At 38.6% G+C, this 18,312-nt stretch overlaps 1 protein-coding gene across 9 annotated transcripts in view; it reads left to right on the forward strand.

Annotated features, from left to right (window-relative positions):
* BCAS3 (BCAS3 microtubule associated cell migration factor) overlaps nt 1-18,312 on the forward strand; it is a 550,239-nt gene that overhangs the window by 30,901 nt on the left and 501,026 nt on the right. For all 9 annotated transcript variants that reach the window (XM_045299618.1, XM_030888097.2, XM_004706992.3 and 6 more), the window contains exon 6: nt 12,227-12,308. In XM_045299618.1, coding sequence (XP_045155553.1) covers nt 12,227-12,308 — 82 coding nt within the window. The remainder of the gene's footprint in view (nt 1-12,226; nt 12,309-18,312) is intronic.

The following is an 18,312-nucleotide window of genomic DNA, read 5'->3' on the forward strand; positions in this document are numbered from 1 at the left end:
GGGGTGATACCAGGAGGGTGGAGGGAAGGTGGGGTAGAAAGGGGGAACCGATTACAAGGATCTGCATATAACCTCCTCTCTTGAGGTCGGTCAACAGAAAAGTGGGTGAAGGGAGACCTTGGACAGTGTAAAATGTGACAAAATAATAATGACTTGTAAATTATCAAGGGTTCAGGAGGGAGTGGGGAAAAGGGGATGGAGGAGGAAAAAAATGAGCAGATGCCAGGGGCTCAAGTGGAAAGCAGATGCTTTGAGAATGATGATGGCAACAAATGTGCAAATGTGCTTGACACAATGATGTATGTATGGATTGTGATAAGCGTTGTATGAGCACCCAATAAAATGATTAAACGAATTTGCTATTGTGAATTAGTTAGGGGGGGGTTCACATTTCAGACCATCAACTCTGAATTCAGTAATTCAAGCCACTCTTTGTCACCCCCACTTCCATATTACATCCTACCCCGCAGTCCTAATTTCTCTTCTCCCACTTCAGGATCGCTCTCCTCCCTTCCATACAAGTCAATACCTATCGACTGTGTAGTCCGCTGCTTCCTCCTCTCACGCTCGCCATCCCTCTCTCGGGAACCTCGAAAGCCTGTTGTTCCCTTTGTTATGTGTGTCTCTGGCTCTCTTCTATTCCTTAGAGTTGAGGGCTCATAATATTTACCTTTTGCGATAGGCTACAATGTTCTTTGGGCTTTTGGCTCGTTTCCAATGTCTTGCTATTGTGAACAGTGCTGCAGTGAGCATGGGAGTACGTATGTCTACTCGTACTTCTTTAGGGTATACACCCAGCAGAGGTAGAGCTGGATCATAGGGAATGTCCAGTTGTTTGAGGTAATGGTTGTACATGACAGTAATGTCGTTTATATAAGTAGAGAAGGGACTCGGATTAGATTTGGGTGGAAAGAGTTTGGTTTTAAATAGTGCTCGAAAGTGTGGACTGTGGACTGGAGCTGTCAGGAACTGGTAAAAGTAAGTTGGTTATTGTTACTGGTTGCAAGGAGGTCAGTACAGAAAATGGAAGGAAGCTGATGGAAACATACAGCTTTATATCAGTGTACATCATCGAAAATGGTAAGTTTCATGTTCATAAAAATATCCGATTGTGCCACACTAGAAATAAAAAAGCAAAACTACTTAAAAAAGCCAAATACTTGACACCAAGTAGTTTGACAAGCACTGTCAACAGGACTTCCAGAAAAATCTGTTGAAGACAATGAGTATACTTTAGACATTGTACACAAGCGTGTTCTGTGAGGTGAAAGGGGGGAATTGAAAAATAGTGGAAAATTTACATGACCTTCTTTGACGCTCACTCACTCAATACAGATAACGTACTAATGATTATTAACATTTATTTTTGAGGTGATTATGCTGTCGGGAGATGGAAGAAGATGTAGAAATTGGTGAAGACTTGGATTGCAGCCTGTCTTTCACTCTGAGACACTCCAAAAGTAGAAGTGAATAAAGATTGATCTTGTGGTGGCAACAGGATAAGGAAAAGAAAGGAGGTTAGAAGGCCAGCGTAGTGTCGCTTTCAACATTGTCTGAGAGAGGCCTCGAGAGTGAACTTCGCTGGTTGTTACAAGAGGCTTACAAAGAACTTAACTGATGAGGCAGTTAAAAGAGAAGAGTCGGGTTCAAGGAGAAAGTAAATGCTTTGAGAATGATGATGGCAACAAATGTACAAATGTGCTTGATGCAATGGATGGATGTATGAACAGGATGTTTCTATTTTCCAAAATCTTGACCTGGGCGTGGTACTGCCTTTAATATGAGACGGTGCAGTTTAAGAGAAATAAAATGTGCTTATTAGATTTAGAGTTACATTATGTTAAAAATTGCACAAGGAGAAAGTATGCCTTTTATTGTATATTTTCGTATATGCGTTGAAAAATTAGAACCGAAAAATTTAATGATTGTGAAACTCCAGTTAATGTATTCATATAGTTCCTAGAGAAGACCGCAGTTCAAGTCTTAAGTTAGCACTTTTAGTGTTTGCTGAGTTTTGATTACACTACAAGAATGAGACACTAGGTGTCGCTAACACATTGAGCTAAGCAAAACAGCGCTGTTTCTTGAAAGGAAGTACAAGTTATTCGCCCTAATGCTTTTAGTAGAACCATACAAGGGATCTTTGAAGTAAACCCTCATCAGTCTATTTATTAGAAATTGGTTGCCAATAGACATTGCTACATTAAGATTGTTTTTCAGGAAATACTTTTTATGGGTGTGGGAGCAATACAAGGTCCGGGATTTGGGTATACTGACAAGCAGAAATAGTTTGAATATGGAGCTGTGTGAGTTTTCTAGGGCTCTGCTGTAACAAATACTTTGGCCGTCCGTATCTTCAGGCTCAGCATCTGTAGAGTCAGCCGGCAGTGGATCTTTAATATGCGGCAGCAAAACAATGATGTGATCAAAGGAATCCCTCAATTTCACGCTCCACGTGACTTTCTGCAATGTTTGCGTGACAGGGATGTCTTTTTATAAAAATAGGAAAGATGTGACAAGGATTATATTTGGGTAGAAATCCAATCAGTAGCATTTGTAGTGTAAGTATTCTAGAAGTTAAGTATGCAGGAGGCTACACATAGGTTGTATGCAAATATAACAATTTTATGTAAGCGACTGGAACATCTGGCTTTCAATATCTGTGAATGGTCTTGGAACCAAATCTTCGACAGGGAGGGAGGGACGACTGCACCACAAACCAAGGGGCTTCCTACAACAGAAACATGCTAACTGATGGAGGCTCGAATTCCCAAACCAGGTCATCGGGCCATGCTCTCAGTTGAAGGTTCGAGTCTAGGGGGAAGACCCTTCATTGCACTTTTCACAATCCTTGGCATTTATTTAATTTATTTTTTAACAGTTTTATCCTTGCATTTTATTTGCCACTTTCTGCCTCTGTCTTCACGTGGCCATCTTCACTCTCTTCTTGTGTCCTATTAGACTCAGGCTCACTTAGCTCTAGTGTGACCTCATGTTAATGAATAACTTCTTCAAAGAATATTTCCAAACAAGGACACATTCACAGGCAGGAAGGGTTAGGGTTTCACTATATCATTATTGAGGACACAATTCAAACTCATAGCAAGAGTTTGGTCCTAAAATTGGCTTTGTGTAAAATAGGGCCTAATTTTGCAGATCTGATTTCTTACTGAAAATAGTAGCATTAGAAATGGATGGTTCTGTAATCAGAAGCGTTAGAAAGGGCAAGAGCAGGGTTTTAGGATGAATGGGACAAGGTTTCTTCATATAAATATAGTCACATAATTCATACTCTTATTCATGCGTGTATATTTTCATCAACTTGTTTCTTAGATTGATCCAGGTTTTGTACTTAGGATATCTGTTTTATAGAAAAAGTAGACTTCTTAATATAAGTGGTTTCTATCCGATTCTGTATCTATTGTAAAATGATCTGGAATCATTATATCAGGATAGGTTTAGAAAACCTATAAAAAATAAACTAAGTCTTTAAAATTGGAAAAAGGATATATTCACAAATTGGCTTATCTTGGATATTGTCATCTTTTCCTCTATGCAGTTGGACACCTATTCAGCATGTCATAAAACAGTGAGTTGAAGGGAGTTCAGCTCGTGTGTCTGAGTGATTATGAAGTGTTTATGACAGCTGCTAGGCTGACACTCTCAGTAATGGTGTCACATCGACTTCGGAACACCTTCCAGTCTGCCTCTAGGCGTGTGTCTCTGTGTAGTCTGAGTGGTTTTACATTAACATCCACCCCGAGTAAGATCTTTTGACTACGGAAGTGTTACTTGCAAATGGAAGATACCATTAGGCCTGCTTCAAAGGACTGGAATGATACTTGGATTGGTGGGTGCTGAAGTAATGGCTGGGGTTTGAAGTGTAATGTCTAAATCTGCGTTGCATAACGGGAGGAACGTGTGAGCTCAAACTGCTTCCCTTTGATCTTCCTTTCGAAAATGAGACCGCAGGGGAAAGGTTAAATGTAGCCTTAAAATACTCTGCTGTGTGTGTGCAAAAATTGGAAGTATGAAAATATGATTACAAGTTCCATTCATTATTTGTGTTCTGCGGTTTTCGTATTGTTCTTGAAACTCACTTCCTTCTTGCCTCAAATTTTGTATTTTGACTTTAGTGTCACGACTAAAATACAGACTGGGTTTGCAGTCTCCTTTTTGTGGTTAGCAAAGATCTGTTCTGTAAGTTGTCAGTTCTCACAAATCTACATTTTTGGTGGGTTTTGTGGTCTGCATTTTGTTCCTTGCTGGTGTCCAGCGAGGCTTACAAAGATACTGACACTCTGACATTAGCAGAATCATTTGTGGTTAGGTAGGCAAAAATAAAACAAAACTGGTCTCCTTCCCCTTCATTTGGGATCTTTCAAAAGGATGGCTTTTTGCTATTAGGAATACTTTCTTCGAACTATGCTAGCTTAAGGTTTTAAATTATTGGAGCAGAGCTCTGACTCACAAAATAGCAAGCTGGCAGGAACTTGTTAGAGAAGAGACTTGAGTTAGAAAACTTTGAGTACTGTGTATTAAAAGGAGAGTACTTTTTGGACTGGTCACTTTAACCATAGGTCTGCATTTTTGCTTTGTTTTTGCTTCCTTATCTCTGAAATGAATATCTGCACTAAATCAGCTCACTGCTGATTCTGGGGAGAGGCTCCCAGCTTACATTATATCAGGGATTGGAGTTATAGTGCCTGTTTATTTTCCTCCAAAAAACTAAAAACTCACTGCCATTGGTGGATTCTGACTTATAGTCCCCGAGTGGGTTATATGCTGGACTGTTAACTGGAAGGTTGTAGTTCGAAACCACCAGATGAGGCGTTCTACTCCCGTAAAGAGTTACAGTCTTGGAGACCCAGAGGGGCAGTTCTGTTCTGTCCCTGTAACTCACTGCCATCGAGTCGATTGAGACTCATTGGCCCTATAGGACAGGGTAGAACTCCCCCGATGGGCTTGCGAGACTGTGACTCTTTATGGGAGTAGAGAGTCTCATCTTTCTCCTGCAGGGTGCCTGGTGGTTTTCAACTGCTGACCTCTCAGTTTTGCAGCCCGATGCATAACCACTGTTACACGTAGTGTGACATGACTCCTCCACTCTGTCTTACAGGGTTGCTGCTGCTGCTGTTGTTAGGTACCATAGAGTGAGTTCTGGCCCTTAGGAACCCCATGTACAGCAGAATGAAACACTGCCCTGTCCCGAACCGTCTTCACAATTTTCCTGTGCTTGAGCCTCTTGTTGCAGGCATAGTGTCAATCCGTCTTATCCAGAGCTGCCTCCTTTTTTGCTGCCCTTCTAACTTACCAAGCATGATAACCTTCTGCAGGGACTGGTGTCTCCTGATAACATATTGCTAATGTTAAAGTGACTGGTGGTCAGTGTGTAAAAGTTGGAATGAGTAGAGTGTTTACCAGAGGTTGGAGATCGACTTGGACCTTGAGTAGACGAGTGAGGAAGTGGCACCGATGAACTGCTGCTTCCCCCCCTTGGCAGTCCTTTTCTTGAGGGCTTCAAGTCATAGGGAATAATGTACCTCGTGGGTCAAGAAGTGGATTGTACTAAAATGTATGAAATGCTGCTGCAACAATTTCTAGTTATTAGATAACATGCTTTGAGGACAGTGAAACTAAGGTTAAGAACCACTAAGACTTACAAGCCGCCATAGATTCAGCCTTAGATTCATGGATTAAACAAAAAAATTTTGGTTTAATTATCATGAACTGAGCTACAACTATATCATGGATTTTCAAATACATGATTTAATTAGCAGATCCACATAGTGTAATAAGCTCTAGTCCAGTGTATGTTCTGCTAGCACCATACTCCTCTGTTGGAATCATCCATGTTATTTATGTGTGGCAGTTGTAAGTGATGATCTGGCATGTTGTGTGCATTTCACATTGTTGCCATAGACCAGAGGGCTATGAAGTGAAAGATACTTTTGACTGAAAGACAAGAAATGTTTTATTTGAAACTTATTTTTGAAGCACTTGCACAACACTGTTAGATATGATTGAACTATGGAATGGTATGATGTCTGGATTAGCTCCTAATAAAAAGGATTTGTAAAAAAAAAGTGCTTTAGCTGGATGTAAAGAATTCTTTTCCTTGGTGTGTGGCGGGGGGGAGGGGGCGAATTCTTTTCCTTTTGTCTTCCAATTCTGCTTGTTGGGCCTTTGCTATTTCCAGCCTTGGAAATAGTCAGGTATATATATATATATATATATGGTAAGTAGCCATTTTTTGTGTGTGGAAAAAAGGTACAATGACATCTCTTGCATTTCTTTTCCTTTTAAAGGTTATTGCTTGTTAAAGTATTGACTTATTTAAAAATCATTGTATTGGGGGCTTGTACAACTCATCACAATCCATACATCCATCCATTGTGTCAAGCACATTTGTACATTTATTGCCATCATCATTCTCAAAACATTCTCTTTCCACTTGGGCCCCTGGTATCGGCTCCTTATTTTTTCCCTCCCTCACCGCCCCCCTGCCTCACGAACCCTTGATAATTTATGAATTATTATTTTGTCACATCTTACACTGTCTGACGGCCCTCTTCACCCACTTTTTCCATTGTCTGACCCCCCCCCAGGGAGTGGGTTATATGTAGATCCCTATGATTCGCTCCCCCTTTCTACCCCACGCTCCCCTTATCCTCCTGGCATCGCTGTTCTCACTATTGGACCTGAGGGGCCCATCTGTCCCCGATTCGCTGTTTCCAGTTCCTATCAATACCAGTGTACATCTTCTGGTCTAGCAGGATTTATAAGGTAGAATTGGGATCATGGTAGTGGGGGGTGGGGGGTGGGCAGGAAGCACCAAAGATCTAGAGGAAAGTTTCATCCTTGCTACACTGCACCCTGACTGGCACCTTCTCCTCCCTGCGACCCTTCTGTAAGGGGATGTCCAGTTGCCTACACATGTGCTTTGGGTCTCCATTGTTATTAAAGTATTTATAAACAATACTAGTAATTAGATTTTTTTGGTATTTGAACTGCGTGAGTTATAAGGAATGATACATTCATTTTGTAACTCTTAACAGGCACTAAATGTAGTTTGATTGTCCAGGTTAATTTTGCAGTCAGTATTTTTCTTCAGGGACATCGGGAGGCTGTAATATAACAATTCTACCTTAGTTGGAGGAAAAGATAAACCCAAGGCTCATTACTAAATTTAGAATTCAGATATGAATTTGATTAAGAACAAAAAGCTCTACCTTTATCAAGAGCTGCTGAAATGAGGTCTTGAATCTCATTCATATTCTGTACTGTTTATCATATCATATCTAAGTCTGGAAATTAGTTGTTCTTTAGGACAAAAGGCTTACATCAGCTTCCTGATGGCAGGCCACCTTAGTAAAGGCTGTTTATTTGTATGTTTACCGTGAGGTTGCATTGCTTTCCTAGAGGAGACCAGTTTATGCACTTCATTCACTGGACATGTTAGATTGAAATTCATAGTTTGTTTTTTTTTAAAGAATTAGACAACTTAATAAATAGGGCAAGAGACTTACAGATATTCCATGAAATAGGATAACTAAATGGTTAATATGCATATGAAAAGACATTCAGTAGACCTCAGTCATGAGAAAAATGCAAATTAAAACCACAGTGAGATCCCATTACACACCCGCTTGAATGGCTGACAATACTTTTAGTTGGTTAGGATATGGGGCAGATAGAACTCATATATAGCTGGTGGAAGTGTAAATTGGTAAATTGGGAACCATTGCTAGAATTTACTGAAGATGTATATATGCCTATCCTATGATCTGGGAGTTCCACTGCTAGACATTTACCCAAAAGAGAGGCATTTATATGTTCTCCCAAAATAGGTGCAAGAATATTCATAGTATTCCTAATTATTTTTCAAAAAGTAAAATCATGATGCTCATAATAATCTGTCTCATAAATTTTAGTAAACTCAGAATGAGGGATTAAACTAGTCACATATGAAGAAGTGATCTGTAGGTACACTGAAGTGAATTTGCTAGTAGATGCTAAGCGGGGTGCTGTCTGTCTTGTTACTGAGGACAAGCCAGTGCCTACTCATGCTGACCCCAAGTGTGCACGGCAGCATTGCTGCCCATGTGATCTTCAAGGCAGGTTGTCTGGCCTCACTTCGGAGGCGCCCTTGAGTGAGTTTGAACTGCAAGATATCAGCAGGCTAGTGTTCAGCTATTTGTGCCACCTAGGCACTTCATAAATAACTATCCGCCATAAAAAAGTACTCTTTGGGAGCATCTTTGAATAGGGTGGAATTTAATTGATTGCCCACCAGCCAGAATTTATTTGCATTTCTATGGACTAGAAGCTGTTGCATTACTATCAGTTTTCTACAGTTCGCAGAATGGTCAAATAATACAGTCAAAGACAAAGGTGCAGGCAGGTCCCTATAGAATTAGATAATCCCAAGAGGTTCACTGCACAATTGAAAGAACACACATGATCCGTTTCCCACTTCAACTTCAAAGGTATCCACAACTTTTCTGACTTCTTAAGAGTCTCAAAGTAAGGCGAGTTGGCGGGGGTGGGGTGGGCAAAGACAAACAAAACCCCCCTGAAGTTCACAGCAGTAAAATGAATACAATGTAGTGTTTTCATATAATGGGAATTTATATAGTAACAGGAACAAGAAAAAACTATTACCACAAGCAACAATGTCAATGAATTTTATAAGCATAATGATGACCAAAGAGAGTATTCAGAAAGGAGCACGTCAGGTGATCCATTTAACAAGTGTATTAAGTGAAACTGACTATGGGTACTCTTGAGTTGGGGTGGTAGTGTCTGAGAATTGGAGTGGAGTGTCTAGATTGTGTCTTAAAGTCTGTGCTGTTGGTTAGAAAGGGACATAAATTCATTAAGCTATATGCACACTCATGCTTGTGTATATCTGTAAATAATAAACGTCCCCTCTTTGACTAATGTCTACAAGGGAAGGTGGTGGTGTGAAATATGTGTGTACTTCTGTTCCAATCCTGTGGTATTGTAGAGCATTTTTATTGTCCTTGGCGTTTAATTGAATTTTCTGTTTTGTAGACCAAGAGTCTTTGAAGTCATCAGGATTTAAGAAACAGATTTGGTTCTGAGGGCTAGATGACCTTCATTTGCTTTTAAAATTCTCAAAAAACACTTCTAAAGCTCTCCCAGAACTTTTATAACTGCTGTGTGTATGTGTGCGTGCGTGCGCGCATTGTTGTCTCGGCTGTTATAATTTCCTTTTGCCTTAGATTGAGTTGTGAGATGCTAAACATGTACTTTCAACCCCCCTCCCCTCTTTTGGGGGGTTTGGTATGTAATTTGCATATTTTTACCATGCGAAAGCTATTTTCTATGGTTGGAAAAAATTTTTTTCCTACAGTGTGAACAAATCATTCTTTGTTCTCCTTATTGTGCCTCCCAACTGGTACGTCCGGTTTATGCTCCAAACAACAAAAGTCTGTCATCAGAAATTAAGCTGCCAGTGAGCACAAAGGCAGAGAGCCGGGGGAGCTCTTGGCGAGCTTTCCTCCTGTGTGCTCCACCCCACCCCCCACCCCCCGCCCCCCCAGAGGCTGCAGTCGCCAGGAAGTTGGGATGGAGCTTGGTGCTCTCTTCCCTTGTAGTTGTTCTACTCTTGCATTTATTGTTATTGTTGGTTTAAAAGTGAATTTATAGCTTCTGGTAATTCTTTTCCGGATATATAAAGTCCTCATCTCTGAGATTCTTTGCCGTTTCCAATAAGAGTTCTTTTTAAGAAACTTGAAAGCAAAAAGCACTTCTCAAAGCCTGAGCATAACTTTTATGTTAAGGCTTTTAACATAATCTGTGTTGACACGCATTTCTTTGAAAACAAAATTACAAGTGAGCATACTGTATAAAGTTAATAGAGGCAGTCAGAGAAGCAGCGAGGCAGTCTGTAAAAGACATGTCCATCTTTTCTGTGCATTTACTAAACTACATGTTCTCTCCGTATACATACACTTTGTTAGCACTGTTTCTGTTCAGACATGATATTCTTATGCAGAATAGCACCTGGTATTTGGAGAATTCTTTCCTCCGGTAAGCTTGATGTATATAACTCACAGAGACTAACTCAGAATTATGCTTTTGGTTTCAATAGTTTGGACAACCCCTTAAATAATAGCGGCACAATTTATAATCAATCCTAATGATTTTTGTCACCTTCTTGCTTTCTCTCTAAAGTGGCATTTAGAATATAAATTTAGATTAAATAGGACTTAGGTTTGTTTTGAAAGCTGTTATGCTAAAAAGAACAGTGTGATCATATTTTCAAATGTTTTCAAAATATAAGCTCTTGTATATTACAGTGATAGCAAAGATTTATTGTACTGTGAATAAGCATAGGCAGACTGGTTTAATTCTCTATTTTTCAGTGTGTTTGAGTATAGCAGAGTTGTTTCTAAGAATGTTTAGACCTTAAAAAGTTAAAAAAAAAATTCAAGTCTTTATTTGATAAAACCTGAAGCCAAGTGTTGGCCTTTGACAGATGGAAATAACAGCACAGAAGGGCCAATTTTGAGTTATGGTACTATGCTTTGCTACAGGTATAAGCCTGATAAGCGAGAAATGTTTTCTATTATTCTGAATTATAGTTTCACTGCAAAGTTCTACAGTATTATTTTCTAATTTATTTTTCATTTCCTTGTTAATTGAAATAGTATGTACATTGGAGAAGGCCATCATTTAATCCTTTGCCCAGTAAACAATTTAATTTTAAAAACTAAATAGCCTGGCAGTTTTTTTTATTCTTCTAGCTATTGTTAAAATTTCATGAGTCAGGTAGGAAGATAGCCATTAATGTATCTGTAATAGAATTAGATTACATTAGTGATCTACCTTTTATAGTTGGTATACTTAAAATCAGAGATTGTAATTTTTATTGCAGATAATGTATGATACCTCCATTGGTTGGGGGTGGGGGTAGGGGTTTAAACAAAATGACCTTGTAAGGCTGGCATTACATTTTAAATTCTGTTGTATAATAATACGATGTAGCCTTAAGAGCTATAATATATAATGGCCATGATTTTTGTTATAAAAATTAATTACACTTTACAAAGGAATTTGTAGAGAAGATAGGCTCTTAAAATTTACTATGCTGAGGTAGCTTTGGTATGTTTAATTGGCGATTGGTGGTTGCCTTGTAGTCTTAAGAGATGAATATTCTGCACACCTTCTCCATCTCTGTGCTGCAGGTTTTTGCAGGTATAGCCAGTATTTAAGCTGTAGTAATTTTCATATGAAAACTTAATATGATGACCACTTAAACAGTAGCATAGTTTAATATTTAAGAGACAAAGTTATTTATATCTTACGTACCATAGATTTAGATATTAGTTGGAGACCTAAAAGTAACTAAGGGAATAAAAAGCATTGCCCTCCAGTCTGTACCAACTTGTGGAAACCCTGTGTGTATCAATCAGACTAGATCTATCAATAGAGCTTTCAGTGTCTGATTTTTCAGAAGTAGATTGCCAGACCTTTCTTCTGAGGTGTCTTTGAACCCTAATCTCTACTGTTGGACACAGCTCAGTGGGTGGGCAGTTTATACTACACACGGACTCCTGACCCAATTGCTTGGTTTGTTATTACTATTTAGAAGCCTGTTACTTCATAATGGATACCTTATTGGTATTTTTAAACTGCTTGTTTGTATCTTTATTTTATCTGTTGACCGGGAGCCCTGGTAGAGCAGTGGCTAAGCCCTCAGCTGCTCACTAGAGGGCAGCTGTATGAATCCACAGCTGCTAGTAACATACTTAAAACTTAGATCCTCACCTTCCACTTGAGTGTTATTTGCTTGAGTGTATACTGTTTTCCCTTCCTCTATGAGAACATATTTCATAAATTTCCTATCATATTTAAGATCAGCTTTTTAGGATACTAAGGCTACTTATTACTTTCATACATGGAAAAACTTAATACTCATTAAAAAAAAAATCGTAGTTGCTAAGCTCCAGAATAGAAGGCAGCTATGCAGGAACTGAATTAATAACGATAAAAAGTACAGAATTCAAGAAGGAGCTGTTTATTTCTCGCTTCATATTTTCCCAAAGTGTGTCCTATGGTAATTTTTAAGATTTGAGTATGCTTAATATAATCTATATGGCCAACTATGCACAGTACATTTCAGACCAAAAAATGTGAAAAGATTTGAGAGATGGATTTTCGTGTAATGTGTTTGTTTGTTTGCTTTCTCATGCAGCTCAGCGGGGAAGCACAGGAACTCTTCTCGGTTCGACATGGCCCAATTCGAGCTGCCAGAATCTTGCCTGCTCCGCAGTTTGGTGAGTGGAGCCCTTAAAGAAAACAAATCACTCGGAAAGAGCTTCTCTTTGTTTGTCTTGGACTCCAGACACTAAAATCTGTTTTCCTGCCAGTGTGTATTCTCTTTCCCCCGCTCCCCTGCAGATAAACTTTAGTTCTGTCACTTGAGATGGAAATAGGTAATCTTAACCAATTCAATATGGCCATTCACTTTCTGCTGTGGCTTCTGATTTCTCGTCATCCTCCTTGATCTCTCAGTAGCCCCTGACTTTGCTGGCGCTTTCTCGAAGCCCTCTTCTCTCTTGACTTTTGAGGGCATCTTTTCCCCCAGGTCTTCCCTATTGCTGACTGGACTTTGTTGTTGCTGGTTAGCTTTTATGTGTGGGTATTCCCCAAGCCTCTGTTGTTCTCCTGCTTTTCCTTCTCCCCTTTTCCTTATTGTCTTGGAGAGCTTGGTTTCCGCTATTATCTCTGTTTTAAGTGACTCTGCTGTCTGCATCTCCATCCAGGTCAGGGCTTGTGACCTTGCAGCTTTGTTTAATAGTGTATTTAAAGTCATATATATGTTTTATATTAGGCTTGAAAATTCAAATATGTAAGATAAATCTGTAATTTGGATGGTTGACCAGTTCCTGGCTCTGTATCACCTTGAAACTTTTAAAATTTACATTTTCTCATTAATGTGTTCATTTTTGCATGTACACCCCGAAATATCATTTTCATCTTACTTGGATGCTTAAAATATTTTTTAAAGGGCATATATTAAAATATTTTAATTCTGTGTTTAGAGTCTTGTTCAAGTGGAAAATCTGCCTTCTAAAGACTTTTTCAAAGCAGTTAGTTCTTCTGTAAATTGGAGAGGATGATGTTTACTGAAAATTACTGCCATGTGATTGTTCATAAGTAACACAGTGATAAAATCAGCTTAAATGAAGTGGTGGCTGGGGCGAGTGGGTGGTAAAGGCACTTCTATTCTGCAGCAATGTGGAGATGTTCCTCTTTCTAATGAACCCTGTGACACACACACATTTCAGTGCGTTCTCTCTCTCCTCTTTCATATTGGGTCTCTTAACATTTTCCTCTCCTCTTTGTTTTCTTTTGGTGAAATCTTTTGACAAAGGGGACTGTAGAACATTCTTCTAGAAGCGTATTGGTAAGCTCAGTTTTCTCCTTGGATGGTTTCCTTCATAGAAGCAGAAGAACTTCATTGCTCTGCTATGTTTCTTGGATATGAAATCCAAGGAGGTGGATTATGTCCTCAGTTTTGTTAATGAAACTCTTTAGCTTATGCCAAGTGATGTCCAACAGTTTCCATCTTTTAATCAGACCATATAACAGTTGCAGTGAATGCTAGGAGTACTAAGGACTTTTTAAAAACCCATCTTGCTGCACAGTGTTCTCCATTTTGATTTTAGGGTCTTTTAGGAGGATTCACTAGCGCACAGATGAGAGACCTGGTTTGTCTGAGGAGATCTGTGTTCGTCCTTGACTTAATTCCTGACTAGGCACAGTGTTAAATAGGCATCGTTAGTAAATAATGTTGCTTCAGAGTTTGATGGCATTTGTCTCGTGTACTATGTAGGAAGAGTCTGCAGCTATTTTGACAACATTTTCCCTCTGTGCCTCTTTCTGTGAGATGGTAGAATTTTTGCTTTCTTCCTAGTTTTCTGAAATTTTGGAATACTTTATCTTGGCTTGCCCAGGATCTGAAGCCCCTTCAATGTAGACATGCCAGACCTACAGTACTGAGATATTTTCTTCAACATTTTGTTAATGATTTGGTCTCCTGAGGTAATTTTTTAAATCTCTTTTTCTGGTATGCTTTCCATATTACATTAAAAAAAAATGTTTTCTGTTCTTTTTGGGAGATTATCTCCGTGTGATTTACTAACTCTGCTACTAATCATCATGTTCTTTATTATATTTTCTTAGCATATTTGATCTTCTTTTCCTTTCTGGTGTAGTTTATATGTGATACTAGCACATAGAATCCAGTAATATATAACAAGCAGTTAAACAGAACAAAATGAGACTTGTAGGAATGCATTATTGCCTAACATCTGAAAACGAATCAGTGTGATTTACTACATTGACAGAAGGAAGGTAGAAATCCATATGATAATCTTGGTAGAGGTGGTAAAAACCTGTGACAAAATTCAATAGCCATTTATGATAAAAGCACTACACAACATAGGAATTGAAAGAAAGTTCCCCAGTTTGATAAAGTTATGTACATAAAAAAATCGTCATCATACTCATTGATCGGTTGCATTTCAGGTTTCAGCCAAAATTCCAAACTCATTTCCATCTAGTTGATTCTGACTCATAGCGACTCTATAGGACAGGGAAGAACTGACCCTGTGCATTTCCAAGACTGCGACTTTCTGGGGGAGAAGAAAATCTCATCTTTCTCCTGTGGGGTGGCTGGTGGTTTTGAACTGCTGGGGTTAGCAGTCCAATGAGTCACCTACTATGTCACCAGGGCTCCCATCAGGATCGAGTCAGGAAAAAGAAATAAAAGGCATACAGATTAAATGTACAATTTTCTTTATTCATAGAGAATTTGGTTATAAGGAGTGCACGAATTGTTCGAATTAAATGAAATTTCGTGTCCCTGTTGGGATCCAGAGCCTTTCCTTTCTGGGTGCTTCTTCCACCATTCTCCATTATCTCCTACCATATTCGTCCTTTGTAATAATTATACTGACTGATTGTCATTTTCTCAAATGACCCGTCCCTTTACTTCTCGGCCTTTCTATGAATTATATTCTCTTCTAATCCTGTGCGCTTATTACCTATTGGCAATAATATATATGTACACAGCATTCATTGTTTGTAATTTTAGTTGCTCTTACTTGCTAGATTTATAAGCTAATTTTCATATTTTTGGTGCTTCAGAGAAAGTTTGATACAAAATGTCAACATTTGTTGAATGTTGTTACATGGCTTACTCTTCTATAAATTGTGATTTGGAAGAAAAGCAAGTGTATTTTCAATTTTGTGTTAGGACGGCTCTCCCCTAAATGTAAATTAAATTCTGAAGAATTTCATCCCACAGAAGGGCAGCATTCTATTTAAGGTGTCATGCTCAATCACTTTCTTGATGAACTTTAGCCTGCGTTAAACATGATGTTCCATAAAGCTATGACCAATCAATTTGGTAGCTTTACATTAGATTAAAAACGGCTAATAATAAACACCAAGGGCATGCATCAGAGCAGCAAGGGGAGCAAAGCAACAAAGTCACCAAGGAATACCAAATATAGACTTTGGTGCCAGGACATGGCACCCCATCAGACTCCACAAACAGACCTGGAACTCTTTATAGACTTTTTCTTTTTTGTTTTGTTTGTTTGTTTTTGTGTTTATTACTGTTTTTAAGGGTCTAGCTAGATAAGAAACAATCCAGAAGAGGAAACAATGGAACCTTCTTGGGGGGCGTGGGACAGGGGAAGGTGGGGGAAAGGAAGAGAGATGCCAACAAATCCAGGGACAGGGGAAGAACAATTGTTCGAAAATCGGTGGTCAGGAGGGCGGAGGATGCCTGGTGGCATTTGATCAAGGACTGTGTAATCAAGAGGAATTACTGAAAGCCGAATGAAGGTCTTACATGATAGTGGGACTAGAAGAAAGTAAAAGGAAGTAGAGGAAAGAACTAGGAGGCAAAGGACATTTATAGAAGTCTAAGTACAGGCATGTACATATATAATATAACGATAGGGACATAGCTCTATGTACATATATTTATATGTTAAGTATCAAGGTAGCAGATGGACATTGGGCCTCTACTCAAGTACTTCCTCAACACTAGAGCACTTTGTTTTAATAACTTGGCATTCTGTGATGCTCACCTTCCGGCACTATCTCTGAAGATAAAATGGGTGCATAAGCAAATGTGGTGAAGAAAGCTGATGGTGCCCGGCTATCAAAAGATAAAGCATCTGGGATCTTAACGATTTTAAGATAAACAAGCAACCATCTAGCTGAAAAGCAGCCAAGCCGACATGGAGGAAGCACACCAGCCTGTGTGATCATGAGGTGTTGGTGGGATCAGGTATCAGCCATCAAAGACCCAGAACAAAAAATCATATCGATGTGAATGAGGGGGAAGGCAGAGTGAGACCCAAAGCCCATCTGTAGACAATTGGACATCTGCTTACAGTAGGGTCACAAGGAAGAGACGAGACAGGGTGCAGTATAGCACTGATGAAACATAAAAATTTCCTCTAGTTCTGTAATGCTTCCTCCCCATCACTATCATGACCCCAGTTCTACCTTACAGACCGGAGCATGTACACTGGTACAGATAAGAGCTCACAACACAGGAAATCCAGGACAGATAAACCCCTTAGGACCAATAATGAGAATAGTGATACCAGGAGGATAAGGGTAAGATGTGGGGAGAAAGGGGGAACTGATCACAATGGTCGACAAATACCAGGAGGGACAACAATAGAAACGTGGATGAAGGGAGACAGTGGTCGATGTAAGACTTGAAAAAAAAATACTATAAATTATCAAGGGTTCATGAGGAAGGGGTGGCGGGGAGGAAATAAACTGCTCCCAAAGGCTCAGGTAGAAGGAAAATGTTTTGAAAATGATGATTGCAACATATGTACAGATATATGTATAGCTTGTGATCAAGGTTGTAAGAGCCCCCAATAAAATTATTAAAAAACAGAGGCTCAAGTGGGAAGAGAATGCTTTGGAAAGGATGATGGTGGCATATGTGCAAATGTGCTCGACACATTGGAGGAATGTATGGATTGTGATAAGAGATGTAAGAACCCCCAATAAAAATATTTTAAAAATTATAAAAGAAAAAAAGAACATTCCCACCCCCACTACCACTACCACCAAGAAACAGCATTACTTTTCAAGAAGCTCACTACTTTAATAAAGATAAACTAACTTAAAAAAAAAAAAAAAAAGGGGAAACAAGGATCAATATATAACCCCCTCCCAGGGGGATGAGCAACAGAAAAGTGTTGAAGGGTGACAGAGGACAATGTAAGCTATGAAAATAGTAATCTATAACTTATTAAGGGTTCATGAGGGAGGAGGGAGTGAGGGGGAAAAATGAGGAGCTGATGCCAGGGGCTTACGTGGAAGATAGTATCTTAATACCCTATTTGTCTAGTAAGCATTGTCATTATGTATTTTTAAATTTACTAATATTTTCTCATGTTAAAATCTTCATGTTATCTGTTAAGGGTGGGATCAATTTAGTCACGAGTGAGATGTGGAAAATAAAAATACCCATAGTTCTGTTATCAGAGTTTAACCCCTACTACTGATTCCTTTCATACTTAGATGTGTACCCACAGTGTGGCTTCTATTAGCAGATTAGTATATACATTTCCAGATTTTTTCCCTTAACTATTTACATATGCTTAAAACCAATTTGTATTATGTTGCAGGTCTAATGTAAGTTCTTGACATCTATTTCCTATACTAGTGCATGCTTATGTGTGTTTATAGGTTTATTAATAAATTTATTTTGTGAACATTTTTTCATTTCACAACTTAAGAATTTCATCATTGGTTAAAAACTGAATAAAATACATTCCATTATATAAAATACTTTTATATAAAAAAGTTTCCAACTTTTTTCCCTAGATGCAGTTAGTTACCATATACTTGCTCATAATAGAGTATATAAGGAATTATCAAAGAATATGTACATGTTGCATAATTGCCATCAAAATAGTATATCAACATTGAATGATAGAATTTTAAAAAAACTTCACATATTTGTCTTTTAACTAATTGTTGTTTATTTGCAGAATTTTAAATTTCTAAATGGTAAAATCTGTTAGTCTTTTATACTTTTTGTCTTTATCTTTTTTTATATATAAATAATTTTATTGGGGGCTTATACAACTGTTATCACAGTCCATCCATCCACCCATTGTGTCAAGCACATTTGTACATTTGTTGCCATGATCATTCTCAAAACATTTGCTTTCTACTTGAGCCATTGGTATCAGCTCTTATCACAATCCATCCATCCATCCATTGTGT

This window comes from Echinops telfairi, unplaced genomic scaffold (genome assembly GCF_000313985.2).
Source record: "Echinops telfairi isolate 266 unplaced genomic scaffold, ASM31398v2 ScPeMD7_7458;HRSCAF=8496, whole genome shotgun sequence".
Taxonomy (NCBI): Eukaryota; Metazoa; Chordata; class Mammalia; order Afrosoricida; family Tenrecidae; genus Echinops; species Echinops telfairi.